This window comes from Chroicocephalus ridibundus, chromosome 7 (genome assembly GCF_963924245.1).
Source record: "Chroicocephalus ridibundus chromosome 7, bChrRid1.1, whole genome shotgun sequence".
Lineage (NCBI taxonomy): Eukaryota > Metazoa > Chordata > Aves > Charadriiformes > Laridae > Chroicocephalus > Chroicocephalus ridibundus.
The window spans coordinates 27821775-27836423 of record NC_086290.1 but is presented as its reverse complement, the minus strand read 5'-3'; the positions used below and the strand labels follow the sequence as shown (position 1 = coordinate 27836423).

The 14649-nt window shown below is 43.1% G+C and overlaps 2 protein-coding genes across 10 annotated transcripts in view; one reads left to right on the top strand and one right to left on the bottom strand.

Annotated features, from left to right (window-relative positions):
• OSBPL6 (oxysterol binding protein like 6) overlaps nt 1-11492 on the bottom strand; it is a 111071-nt gene extending 99579 nt beyond the window's left edge. For 5 of the 7 annotated variants that reach the window (XR_010071886.1, XM_063340500.1, XM_063340499.1 and 2 more), the window contains exons 1-2: nt 9222-9921; nt 314-392 (exon numbers count right to left, since the gene is read on the bottom strand). The gene's annotated coding sequence lies outside the window, so the exon portion shown is untranslated. Of the gene's footprint in view, nt 1-313; nt 393-9221; nt 9922-11401 lie in introns of those variants that run through there. The other 2 variants (XM_063340497.1, XM_063340498.1) reach the window with 2 other exon arrangements.
• LOC134518163 (cytochrome c, somatic-like) overlaps nt 1-14649 on the top strand; it is a 56012-nt gene that overhangs the window by 9983 nt on the left and 31380 nt on the right. Inside the window, exon 2 of one of the 3 annotated variants that reach the window (XM_063340514.1) lies at nt 12701-12814. The exons of the other annotated variants lie outside the window; for them this stretch is intronic. Within the exon in view, the coding sequence (XP_063196584.1) occupies nt 12701-12814 (114 nt within the window). The remainder of the gene's footprint in view (nt 1-12700; nt 12815-14649) is intronic. 3 annotated transcript variants of the gene reach the window in all.

Here is a 14649-nt window from a genome sequence, read left to right as displayed (position 1 = left end):
GTTTGCTGAGATACACATTCCCCATTTTTGTTTATGTAGGTCTTTCGTAGATCATCAAGTGAAACTTCATGGGAGGTTGCTCTCATGTTCAGGCAAACTTTGCAGCAACAGTAAAAGCAAACATCATGGGAGGAACTTCAGCAAAATTCTAATGTCATTATTTGCAAGATCCATCTCCTCCTAGAACGGAGCATCATTGCCCTGAAGTATTTTATTTCTCTACTTCTCATCTGGCGCAGCAAATGCTATTGCATCCTGCTCATACGCACACACGCACCCATTAGCAAAACAGAAATAATGAGCAAAACCTAACCTTTGACATTTGCTGTCTTTCACTTTTGACCCGTTGTGTTGCCTTTGATCATGCCACTCTCTTGCTACTCTTGATAAATCTATGGAAAAAGAAATGCAAAGTGCGTATTTGCTTCAGATAATAAAAAAATATTTTCTCTAATGCAAATCTACAGTATTTTCAAAAGATGTGTATAGGCATAGCTAGAAGATCATTAAAGCAACAAACAAAATTAAAAAAATAAATGCATTTGTCTTGCTGTTGAAATATTAATAGGAAACCTTTGTTCAGGGAACATTCCAGTTCATAAAAATTAAACTGAAGAACAAACCCTCCACAGTACCAATACTTAAACACTGACAAATTTCAGTGGCTATGAAGATAACACAAGCCATCACATTACCGAATGAGCAGAAAACTAACCCATGGTAGGGATCGTTTTCAGTTTCTTACGAAGCTTAATTTCCTCAAAACATTCACCCTCTTAACTTGAGGTACTCGAACAAAGGCTTTTAAAATGCACCACAGTTCCCTCATTATTTGAGTATTTAACTTGTAAACACAAACAAGGGTTGGCAATGGGAATAAAATGACAAGCACTAAGTACACATTATACAAAATATAAAGATAAATAAAGATTAGCTGTCTGGGAAGCACACAGAAGTCAGAGAAGCCGAGAAGCCTCATGCTTCCTCATATATCCTTTAATGGAAAAAATTGACATTAGCTGAAAAAGTATTGATTTTCTGTGCTGCAATCTGTGGGAGCCTAAAGAATTGAAAGTCATTTTTGCAGCATCCTAGATTGTTTGAAAAGAAAAACTTCAGAGAAATCTGCTTGAATTACTTGTGGTGGATCTCACAATACACATATACATTTATTACTTGTCCTTCTAAATGAGAAACTCACATTTGGCAGTTGTACTGCTACGTTTAAATCTGCTTCAGCGTGCTTGAAATGTATAACCCACCTTGACAGAGTCACCAACGTAAAGTGCAAAAATATTTCACTTGCTGCCATGAAGAAATGGCACCTCACACTGCTATTAGGCATTAGGCCTGTTAGGAAAATAACTGATTTTCCCATGGTATGCTTAACACTGTGAGTTTCCAGGCATTTTGTTGTCCAAGGGTTTTTTTCCTGTCATACTCCCCAGCCCCTGACAGCCCCCACTGAGGACCTCCTGAGGTGACAAAGGACCCTCAGGAGAAGAAGGGAAGACTGCATTAGCCAGGATGCACGAGGGGCGGCTGGAGGGGAGGGGCATGGAGCAATGGTGTCCCCATGCCATGGTGTCCCCAGGGCAATCAATGAGCCTGGGCACAGGACCGAAATTCAGAGAGGGATGTATGAATAGCTAGGGAGTGACCTGCGGAGGAGAGGCAGAACGATAAACAGGGCAAGAGCTGGGAAAGCACATCTCAGTGCTGTAATGACAAGTAATGAACACACCCCTGGTGCGCTTGTCTTTAAAAAAGTTAGTTTCTAAATTAGTTTGCACTCATTACATTTCTTTATAAGAAACTAAACTTCATCTATAAACAGATTTCTGTAACACTGGTGGTTTTTTCCGTGTTATATCACACAGCTATGACACATTTTTCATGGCAAACTACCTAAGAACCAGCCAAGAAAGCAGAACTACACGTTCCTCAAGATATCTGCAGCCTAAAGAGCAGTTTGTTTCCATCAGCTTTCAACCTGGGAATGTTGCCAGAGATGTTAAAGTAGGAAATGAATAAAGCTGCCATGCCCTCCACAAGCATGTTCCGTGTTTCTCAGCACCAAGCATGGTGTCCACAACCAGATGAAGCAGGAGAACAGAAGAACGAAAAAAGATAGAGAGCTTACCATTGAACACATGCAGTGGCATCACGAAATAAAACTTCTTTGTTATGAGATACTGTCCCTTTTCTAGAGAGCGCTATTAGCCTACTTTACATCAATCCCAGCTTAAATAGTTCTGGTTTACTGTACTTAAAACCCCTTCAACTGTTATAAGTTAGCATACTGCTGTTGCCCTCAAGGGAACATCACCGTGTTCATCAAGTCCTTATTGTTAGTCTCTACCTATTTTTTAAGTAGCATTATCCTTTACTGCATCTTTGAAATTATTTTTACTGATTTACTACAAATAACAAAAGTGAAAAAGAATGAAGAAAATGCTGAAGTCAATATATTTAAACTTTACAAAAGAATACTGTGTAACTTAAAACTAATTCAAATAGTAAATAGTATATAGAATAGTAAGGAGATACAGCAGAGGTTTATGACTGACATCGTTTGACACCTTTATGCAAAACGATTGAGCTAATGTGCTCACAAAGTTAAGATCAAGTCATAAAAATTAGCAAATACTGAACAAATCTCTCAAAATTCTAAAGAACATTGAGGGGGAAATCTAATAATGAATATATCAGAAAGGAATTACACCAGAAATAGCCTAAGGTGGCAAGGGCTAATAATATCACAGTGTATTTGCACCACGAGCTGGCAGCCAAGGGCCAGTACAGCTCTGGGCTGGACAGCCAGCAGGTATCAGAGATGAAGGCAATTGTCCTTCCCTCCCACCCTGCGCACAGCCCCGGCACAATGCATTAACAGTTTGAATAACATTTCAACGATTAGGAAGCGCATACATCACAGAGGACAAGTATATATTTGGATCTATGGAAGTGGTATGGTTAGGAGAAAAATGAGGCAATCAAGAAGGCACAAAATGTCAGGAGAACTATGAGCGGCGATCTGTTACACAGCCTCTGGGGAAACAGCCTGGGCATTTCAAGCAGGAAACTAAAACCTAAGGGTATTATTAAGAAAAATAACACAGCTTTAGGAAAGGCCAAGTGATTACAACATGGCTGTTTTACCACCTCCTCTACCTGAACATAGGTTCGTGTTACATTGATTTGGCCAAAATACTATGGAAAAACGAAAGAAAGTTATGAACTGGCATTTGTATATTTTAAAGGCAAAGAATCTGCCGCTCGCTCTCCTCTTCCTAGTGTAGCTCACACAATTTCACTTAAATTTGTAGCACATTTTCTCTTCTTCAGGCAGATGGGCACACAGCAGCTGTTATGGAAAGGGTAACGACTATGAACCCAAGCCGCCACATTCATTATTACAATTAAGAGCAACAAACTACTTTGCAGATCCAAAGGCAACCTTTGCACCACCAGAAACGGAAATTAAAAAGCATATGACATATTACTTTTGAAATTGCTTCTATCCCTTAAACTCACGGATACCGCATAACCACGCGGAGCTGCTGAAGAGGCCTGTAAGGGTCTGAGGGTCAGTCTGGCTAATTCTAATCCTCAGACTCTGACCCGGTTTGAGGCCCACCCCCTTAAACCTCAACTCACATTTCAGAAGAAAACACAACCATTATTGCGTTAATTAGAGACAGAAGCCACTCTAATTATTAATTGTAAGCTCTGTCACGCAATGGTACTTACAGTGACTGGGCAGGGGGACAGAGTGTGCAGTTACTACAGAAAACAGCCTGTAATTTTTTATTTTTTTTTTTTAAGATTACTTTGCATTGCATGTCACTCTGAATCGTATACTGCAAATTGACCACAGGTTTTATAGGTAGGCTACACTACCAGTCGTAGAAGGGACCGAGAGAGGCCTACTCAGTGGGTCACTATATATTTTACACGTAGCTTCCCATAGCATATTTGCACACCCACACAAATACAGGTGACAGTTAAGGAGAGTTATAGAACTTTTTTTTTTTCCCAGTCAGAGAATGGGTTATTTTTATCCATGATTATGCCAACCAAGAATATTAAACCAGGTAGCAACTACGACCTGACCATAGTTACCAGAAGTTACATGCACAATAAAGCACGGTTGTCAGGATAAAGCATGGTTGTCAGGTGAAAGTGAACTTGGAAACACAACTTGCATTTAGCTGACACGAACAGGGGAAAAAGAACATGGATTTTACGCATCAACAACCATTACAATGAAAGACACAGAATTTGTACGGGTACAGAGCTAACCTTCCAGTACCAGTGCCACACCGATACTTTACATCCCAACTCATCCTCCAAGTACCCTATAGCTCCATTTCGTATCATTCCGAGCCTTCAGTTTTCTGCAAACATCTTCTGAAGAAAGCTTGATTTCCAGAAACAGTGTAAAACCACGAAACACAAACTTTAAACACAAAAGAGACATAATGACTTCACAGAGGGATGCGTGTGTCATGCTCACACTGGGGTCAGAGGGACCCCAAGATGACTCAACACCAACTGCCAGTTTTCAGATATCAACAAGCTGTTTTATTTTGAAGCTTTTTTCCTTTTAACCAAGTATTATTTCCACCATCAGCCACCACCTTCTCACTCAGCTGACCCACTCCACTCTGAAAGAAACATCTGTCACAAAACTAACCGTTCCAGCTTCCCATTTACAAGCTGAAAAGTCCCTTTATCTGGGATATTTGTTGCCATTTCTGTAGTTCTCCATTAGTGATTTTGCCTTTCCAGCTTCCCCAGAATACCAATCCTTACCAGGTGGCAACACGATTAACTGGCACCCTAAATATAAAGGCATAAAAACAAGTAAGTTGCCTACCACCACTTTCCTAAAAGTTTTCCTACTCTAGAAAATAAATTAATTGAGGAAACTTTTATCTTGTGGCCAAAGCCTCAAAAATCATAATCTGAGAAGATAAGCCATGGTCTATCTGGATTAATTTCTCTCCCACCTCTCAAATCACAGACCCATTACTTTCCAAACAAGACTGAATTTTATTTTCAAAGACAGGATGGGAAGAAACAGTTGAAAGCTGTTTTTCTGGACAAAATCACAAGGCGGTCAGGCAATCCTGAGTAGTGCAGGCATAAAAAAATGCTCAGACAGTAGAACTGGGGAAAAGAGCCCATCTGCAGTCCCACTGCAGAAGAAGGCTGACCACACGTGTGAGAGATGGTGAAGGCTGAGGTGAAACGGTAAGAGGAATCACCAGCTCGGAATCGTTCACAGAAACTTCTCTTGAGCCAAATCTTGTTTAACATCACCTAATCCACAATGGGTTTGTCACAGGGGAATGGGGTGGGGTGGTTGCAAGAATAAAAAGACACCACCCTGTGTCATGTCGCATAATCTAGTCATGCTTTATTAAGCAGGATGGGTGCAGCATTTCTGTTCCAGCTTGTCTATTCTATGACACACACAAATCAAGGTCCAGGTGACACTGCCACCAGAGACCCTGTGGAATAGCACGCCCAACCCAACTGCTCAGTATCCAAGTCCTGCCCAGTGGCCTGGACCTCACACCAGACTGTTCCCCTCCAGTTCGGCCTTCCAAGCGTCAAAGGTATGTGCATGTCCCATGTCATGCTCCCTCATTTCCTGCACCTGGGGCTAATCCTTTAATTATTTATTGCTTTCTCATTTAAACAGTCAGCATGAGCCATCAAAGGCCTCACCAATGCCACAGTCCATATCTAAGGTCAATTAGCAGTCACCAACAAGGTATCTGTAACTCTTTGGTCTCCCACCCCACATGCGTTACAGAAAGCATGAAGTTAGCAACAGTTACAGAACAAAGTTCTATGGTTTTTCATTTCGCAGGATTAATCGGGTCAGCTAAAGGTGGGCAGATGTAGCCGAGGTCTCCTCTGTCTCAGCAGGTAGCCTTCAACCCATGGCACAGGTTTCATAACGCCTTTCCTTTGGGCAACCTGAGCTTATTCCACTTCTCAACAGAAAACTTTCTACTTCATCATCTGAAAAAGGACATCACAGTCCAAGAGAAGGTGTCTTGAAACTGTTCTATAGATCATTCTTACACAAACGTTACTTACTTTGGGTTTAGTTGTTTTTATAGCAAAGCAATCCCAGATATGTACCCTACTGTACTGATGCAAAGGATCTAATACTTTATTTTAATACTTTTGAATGCTTCACAGACATAATTCACTAACTTAATTGGAAACAATATATGCTATAGAAAAGCTTTGTACCAACAGAAGAGCATTTGCATTAGAGGGTGAGGCTGCATTCAACACCATAAATTAATCCAGCCTTTTCAGTAAAGAATCCGTAAATTCCTTAGCATCTCTGCTTGGACTAGAAACGTGCCAATCAACAGGGACTAAGCATAGCTTTTGGGATTTTGGGCATTTTCACCATTTTTACGTGAACTGAAAAGTCCAGGGGTTTTATATACTTTATAGGCTACAAGCATTTCCATCTCTAAGTTTCCACTGTAAAATAGGGAAAATAAAACTCTTATTTTAGCAGAGTTATGAATGCAAGCAGTCAGATTGCACTGTGAGAGACCATAACCAAAACTGGACTTTGTATCTGCTAAATTCTGGGTAGATTCAACTTACCCACCTGATTCTCAGCACCCTGAAATAGGAGGAAAAGATTCATTGCAGTGGGGGAGAGGGCTTAAATTCCACAAATATGAAATATTTGATTGAGGAACACAGAACCTTTAAGAGATGCCCAGGGACCGCACTCTGCTAGAAATACAGATACCATCCCCCAGCAAGAAGACAGCAAGAAAACCAAGTTTCCCACAAGGAAATTGATTTTTAGGTAGAAAACAATCTTTGAATCTAACGCAATACAACACCTGCTACTTGAAGTTCTTGCAACTCTATATTAAGCTCACAGTCAACTAGAGATTTCTTTTCTCCAGTTAATTCATCCATTATTTCCTTTAAGAGAAGTGCTCTCAACTAGTATAAAAATATATTCACCTTTAAGGAGCCGAGAAAAACCCAAGAAGGAAATTATTTAACTTGGTTTCAAAATGCAGCTGTTCTCTCTGCTACAGTGAGGCATTTCTAAGGATCATTATAAAGCTTTCCTAATCTTTAGGGCATTACAACTGTCATGCATTCCAGACCCATCCTCTTACTCTTCTCCAACTACCTCCTCCTCCTTCAAAGCTTCTCTTTTGAAAGTTATAGGTAACAAGTAACGACACACAAATCTTTTTTGGTTTCTGGGTTGGTGATGGAGGGACTCACATTGAAACCATTTAAACAACCAGCCTGTAGGTTTCTCATAAAGACAAGCTTGGAAATTCAGCAGCTCCCTCCCTGCTGCTACCACGCATACCTGTATATAGCCCTTAGCACATACTCACACATTCTACATGCAGCCGGCTCCTAAACTAGCTGGAAATTCTGTAGGATTAATACACATACTCCAGAAAAAAATAATTCACAGTTTCTATGGACCATCTATTTTTCATTGTAAATAGAAAATAGCAGCGTCTGGGTTTTGCCTTTAACGCCAAAGCAGTTAGAATTATAGAATAATATTAGCTTGGAAGGAACCTCTGGATGTCCCCTGGTCTAATCCCCCTTAAAAAAAGAGAAACACACAAACAAAAAAAAAACGTACTTCAACCCTGCTTTTTCCTCTTTCAGCAGCTGCCTCTAGTATTTTGGTATTATTCACTTTTTTTCCTTCCTTAATCTTAGTGAGTCTATTCAGCCCAGAAGTTTCCCTAAAAGACAGGAGTTTGACTGTCCATACACGATAACTCCCATGGTCTTCTCCTATCTTCCGCGTTTCACGTTTAGCTGTCCTCTCTTTGACCCGCTTATCAGCTGCTAGCACCAAAAGGTTCTTCCATCATTTTTCAGCTCTTCTGAAAGGAGTAACCCCAAAAGCTGCTGGAAACACGATTCACCGGGATGTACACAGCGGTGGCAGCATTTTAAGTGCCCTCATGTCTGTATTTTGACTTACAGGAAATCATTGAAAGCTGTAGGCTTGTATTTACAGCTCAGAAAACCTAGGTATGGAGACAGTGAAATTAATTAAAAGCATACATACACAGCGCCATGCATAGCATGAACATTTTACTACAATTTCACGTTCCTTAATATTTTACAGTATTAAAACCAAATTCATTTCACAATACCTGGCACCTCATAATGCAACTTCCTCCCTGTCGGGCTTCTTACAGCTGGAGAGTTTCCCTGCCTGTCACCACAGCCATGCTTTGAATCTGCCAAAAATCCAACATCCCTTACGTGGCCTGAGCATGTTTTCTTTCATTTGTATACAGTACCTGTCGCTGCTTCCTTCAACATCTAGAACCTTAATATTGCAAATTCAACCCCAAAAAAGTAAGCATTTACTTTAGTATTCCACTGGGAAGGATTTTTATTTCAAAACCTCATTAAACTCAGCTTAAGAAAGAAACACAAGCCTGAAGGAAATTCTGGGAGAAATTCCTTTTTAGAAGTACAGTCGCCCAGAGTAACAATTCCCATGAAAATTATCTACAGCAACTGCTGCCTTTTCCCATGCCAGCGTAGTCAAAAGCTTCAAAACCAGCAAGCATTTAGTAAATAGGAAACTGGGAACTGTTTGAACTGTTCAGTGTTTTAAAAAAATATTAGAGAAGACAGAGGTAATGGACAATTATTTTCTACCTTATGTATGAGGCATAAGGGTTAAGTAAACCATTAGGACAGGCTCACTGTACACATACACACACATTGAAAATACGGACACACACAGAGCCCCCTTCAGCAGCGAAGCGCTGGCAGTTCCCCTCCCATCTCCCCCTGCAATACCAGTATCAGTGGCAGGCTCTCCAGCACAGCAGAGAAGGGCTGACCTGGAGGACTAACGTTCCTTAAGAAATACAACTCTCCTGAGACAAAAGCCGCATGGTACTTGAAGCATTAAGTTCTCAGGAAACTAAAGAAGTATATGCAAAAAAAAAAAATCCCCAGAGAAAACCCATGCTGCTCTCTCATGGATTTGGCAAAACAAGAGCAAAAACATTCACTTCTCCCACACTGAGAAACGCGGTGGCAGACAGTACCTCAGGAGAAACGTGAAGCACCAAGGGGAAGACTCATGCACATATCCCACGCAGACGTGCCGAAGGACTGAAGGAAAACGAAGCAGTACTATCAACACCCCCTACCTTCATCTCCAGGGTGGACTGAAGGAAGAAGTGCCAAAGGAGAGCAGGCCCCCTCTCCAGCGGCACCTGCAATAGAGCAAAAGGTGGGGGACTTCCCTACTGAGGAAGGCTTCATCTTTCCATAGCCACGGGGGCTTGGCTGCAAGGTCTGAATGACTGCTCAGCTAGCATCCGCCAGCAAAGTTATGGTTTTGATGGCTGTATATAAAACATATCCAAACACATAAATACACAGCGAGAGTACAGCCCTTCAATGCCAGCACTTGAAAAAAGCCCACTTGTTCCTACGTGTAGATGAACCAATGTTTTGTTATTCCTGGGTGGAACTGAAGCAAAATAAAGACTAGAAAAGCAGCAATACAAACCTGGAGCATCACAGAGACTTATGAATAAGCTGCCAGAATGGGCTAAGAACAAAAAAAGGGCCAGCAATAAGAAAGACTGTTAACAATACCCCTAACAATACAGCTCGCAAGCACTGTGGAGGATCCAGCAGTGCAATGGCAAACTAATAGGAAGTGGAAAAAGTAAGCTTGAGGAACTACAGTACAACAAAAGGTACCTCTTCCACCCCTCAGTAACACTGGAAAATATTTAGAGGGTCTTCAGTCACAAATACTGCAATTTTTTTTTTCCAGATATAAATCCTACCATTTACTTGTGCAGAAAAAGTAGTTTAAATATAAACCTCTTCAGGGTATTTTAAATAATAAATGTTACTTTATAAAAAATGGAAAGAAAAGAGAAAGTAGTCCTCTTGTGTAGTTTTTAAACAAAATTAAAAGAAAACTCTCTTTATTAAATATACATAAAAAAACAAATGGTTTATTAAACATATAAGATCCATACCAACCACAGCTGCTTAACCTCTAAAGGTCAAGGTCATGTCATTTACACCAAGATGGAAAATGTCCAAGTACAGTATCTACAGCTATATAGACAGAGGATGGTTATTAGAAAAGAACTATTATAAACCAAACACAATTACATTGTACAGAAACCATTCGATATTTGATGAGATTTTAATCTTTGAGCTGGTATCATTCTGCAAGTTAATCATCTGGAGAACAGAAAATCTGTTAGGAATGCAATTAAATGTACTAGTTCCATTAAAATTGAGCTGATATAGTTAATTGTAGTCCTAAAATAGCTGTTTCCTCACACCTTCACTAAGCATTTTTTTTTTCATCTCCTGAGTAAGAGTCTATTTAAGGAATAGCTTTCACTTAAACTCTCTAATAAGGTTTGTGAATACTTTTGTTCTGCTACGTTACCCCATATAAGTTGCACTGCAGTTTGCCGTTCGACCTTGGATGCCTAATTCACTCTGAGAAGTACGGCAAGGTCTTTTGTTTCAGTCACTATTAGCCCATAGTATCTGCATTGCTGAAGCTTTTGGGAAGAGTATCAACAACGTAGCCTTGCACCACGCTAAAGCAGGTATGAAATAAAATTAAATGACGGACCAACGGCAAGACCCACGTCAGATGGGTCACTCTAAGCATCAGCACTTCTGGGAAGCTGGTGATTTCCAAACAACTGTTTTAATGAAGCCATAAATATTCAAAGTATATATACATATTCAAACCCTCGCAAGGGTTTTGCAGCATTGCTAGGGAATACAGGCCATTCCTGCCTTTTTTTTTTTGAGAGAGAGAGACAGAATGAAAACAAAAAGGTATCCTAAGAGTGTATCAAGTTAGGAATGCCTGATCTACGATTCATTCTCACAGACCAGGCAGTTTATTGGGGCATTTTAAATTGCTCTGCATGGGAACGGGTGGGGTGGGGGGAAATGCGACCTGGGGGAGCGACCATGGAGCCGCCGGGCTGGGGCTGACACCAGCGCGTCTCGCTGCGCGGATGCGGTTACGTAAACCCGTCCCCATCCTCATCCTCATCCCCGTCCCCGTGTGTCCCCCCCCGACCCCGCTCCGCCTGCTCCGGCTTCGCCGCGGGGCCGCCCGCCGCCGCACCAGGCCACAGCCCCCGCACCGGGCCCACCGCTCCCGGCCCGCTCCCGCCTCCCAGGCGGCACCGCCGGGCCCCGACACCCCCCCGCCCGCACCGCGGCGGGGCCCGGCGCCACCCGACCGGCCCCGCCGCTCCGCAGCGCGGCTCTCGTCCCGCCGCTCCGGCTCCGGGCCGCCGGCCCCCGCGCCCCACCGCTCGGCGCCCACCTCCTCTCCGGCATCCGCGGCGCATCCCCGCTGCGGCCCGGGCGGCTGCGCCCCGCCGCTCCCCGCTCCCGCCCGCCGCAGCTCCCCGCCCGTCTGACGGAGGGAGGGAGGGAGGGAGGGAAGGGGCGGGCAGCGCCGCCGCCGCAGCCCCGCCGCGCCGCCCCCCGCCCCCGCCCGCCGGCCAAGGTGCCCTCCGCGCCGGCCGGTACCCACCTGCCGGGCCCGGTGACAGGTACCGGCGGGGCCGGGCCGAGCGGAGCGGAGGGGGCAGGCGGCGCCGGGATGCTCCCGCCGAGGGCGGCTGCGGCACCTGGCAGCCGGTGCGCGAAGCGAAGGCCGGAGTCGGGTTGATGCCGGCGTGTCGGAGGCGGGGGGCAGCGGCGGGGAGCGAGGAAGGGGCTGCGGTGATGAGATCCGGTCTGTAATTACACCGGCGGGCACGTGGGCGGCAGCGGGGCTGCGCTCTAGGAAGAGGGACCTCGGTGCCGCGGGTGGGAGGGCGGTGTCAGACAAAGGGATGCCGTGGATGGAGCCGGGCGGGCGAGCGGAGCAGGGCTGACGGCGGCCTTTCCCCACGCCGGCCGGGCAGCACAAGCACGACATTGCGCTGTCACCCTCCCCGCCGCTCTCACCGCGTTACCTGGTGTGCTCTTTGTCATCCCATAATGGGAGGTCGTTGAAAAAACCGCACTACATGCTCTTGAAAGCTGCTACAGAAATCATTCCCTTAGTTTAATCTATATTAGCTTTCTTTTTTTATCCGTAGATCATCACAACTTTCATTACATCCTTGATGGCTTAGACACACCTTTGGAAACAGGAAGCTGGACTGTCTGGTGTAGGGAAAGTACTGAGTGGCACAGGTCACCCTGCTGTGGAGGAGACAGGTTGCAGACTCACCTGCCTGGTTAATGACTCGCCTCTGGCACCCTGGTCTTCCAGGCAGAGCCTGGTCGCTCCCTGTCCCCAGGGCTGGCACACAGTCCTGTCCTCTGGGGGCGGCCTCTCTTGGCAAAGCGGACTTCTCCGGGATGTCCCATTTAAATCCTCCGGCTTGGCCCTGCTGTCTGGTTTGTGGTAACAAGGTGGGAAATATATTTTGTCATCCAAGAAAATCAATTGAAATCCCTGGAGAACTAGATGGCACTGCCCAGCAAATTTCAATAAGAGAAGGGGGGGAAGTGGCAAACTCCTCAGAAAAAGTAGAGTTTACAGGATTCTAGAAATCTAATTATTGAGCCTACACTATTCATTAAGCAAAGGCTGTGTGATGCTGGTTTATGTTTTCCCCATTTCCAGAACAGGCAGTTCCAGATTTGGCAGCCTTGTTGTGCAGCAAAGGATCATTCTGGGGACCCTGGCATACAAGAAGCCATGGCTGTTTTCCTATCAAAGCAGAGACCTCCAGGGAAGGTACCCTTCACACAGTATTTTTAGTGTAACTTCTAGGGTAAGCTTCTCAGAAAAAAATGTTTTATTCTCTCAGCTGAACCCGCGGGTCCCATTCTGAATGTGGTTGAACAAAGTTAGGGAATTCATTAAGTAACACAATATTTTATTTTCTGTGTTCAGTCTCCAAGAGCTGAAGCAGGAAAAACATTAAGCGGGATTTTGGGAGTTTTCGTATAAAATCCATAGGAAGATTAAATAACAAGCCACATACATTACGCAAAGCTTAATAATACCAGGAATGTAGTCACTTACTTTTCTCTTAAAATAAATAACAGGGCAAGGAGATAAAGGACACAACTCTTAATCGTGTCTTAAGGAAACCATTTACCACCACCATTATTCATTTCAGTCAAGAGGCCACTCAACATCTGCAACCTGAGAAAGCGAACCACAGATAGAAAGACCTTACAGAAAATTGTGTTGTTTAATTAGCTGGCTTGTTTCTGAACAACTTATTCTTTAATATTCTCTAATGATCTTGATACCAAATTCTAAAGTGGCTATTGTACAGAGATTTATTTTTTTTTACTAATTTGCCTATGCTTAAACCAAAAAGAAACAAACACATAGAAAGGCAGTTTAAATATTTTGTTTAAACGATACAATTATGTTATGTAGATGGTGGATGACAAAATGCTAGTAAAGTGTACACACACAGATACCCTCCTCATCTTCTAAGGGCTTATCTACATAAAACTTTAGGCCTGAAATAAGCCATTATTTGGATGGATTCATATGGATATTTCTTGGATAATTGCAGAAGACTATAACCATATCGCTTCACAAATACTGGCAAAAAATGTTGATATAAGTCGATCCTATGTAGTCTCATATAAACTTTTTGAAAATCAGTGCAGTTGTTACCCAATGACGTGAGATTTTCTTTCACAGATTTTTTTCTCATAATTTACACCACCAGGAGGAAAGGTTTGAACATCTTGATGGAATGTTGAGGTAAGAAGGTAAACACAGGAAAGGAGCTACACTTTGTTTTTACCATCCAAGAACTTGACCTGGTCTCCTCAAGTTTAGTCTCATTAACAATGGGGAGGCATGTTCTCCAAAGGAAAGCTGTAAAACAGTTTGATTCTCCATGCAAAGATAAAACCTCCACAGGTTAAACCATAGAATTCTTTCCACAATTCTTGACAAGACACAAATGCCTTTATAGTGTCCCACTCGTTAATTCAAGCAGCAGGGGAGTTTACTAAATACAATATGAAATGTTTGCTTGCTGCCCATACGCTGAGGATAAGCAGATCTACGGGCATTGAAAATATTTACTTACTGAATCTTAAGAAAATATTTTTATTTTCTCACCTAGTAGGAATATTGTTTCTTTGCTGTTGTTTATTGTTAGGGTTTGCGTGTGTTTGGCAAAATGGTACCCTTAGGCAAGGCATAGGTAAGAAAACACATGTTTTTATTAAAGATTTTTGCAAATTACACCTTGTCTTTTTTTGCAAATTAATTTGAATTATGCAAAACCGTGAGAGTACAGCAGTTGTAACCAGTGAACTGGAAATGCTTTGGAGAACGAGCATGAAGTAGAGCACCAAAGAGCATCAAAGAGTGTGTGAAGATAATAAAACAAATTAGGCGGAGGGAGAATTCAGGAGGCAGCGGGAGGCTCATAGCAGGTACATGCTGTAAAGGCAGCAAAAGCCAAGCGCCAGCGAGATAGAAACGATGTGCCCCAGAGTACAGGAGCACCAGAAGACTCAAGAGGCCTCTCCAAGAATCAGAAAGCACAGCTGCCACCAGGACCGACATCAGGTAATTCCATTCTGCGTAGG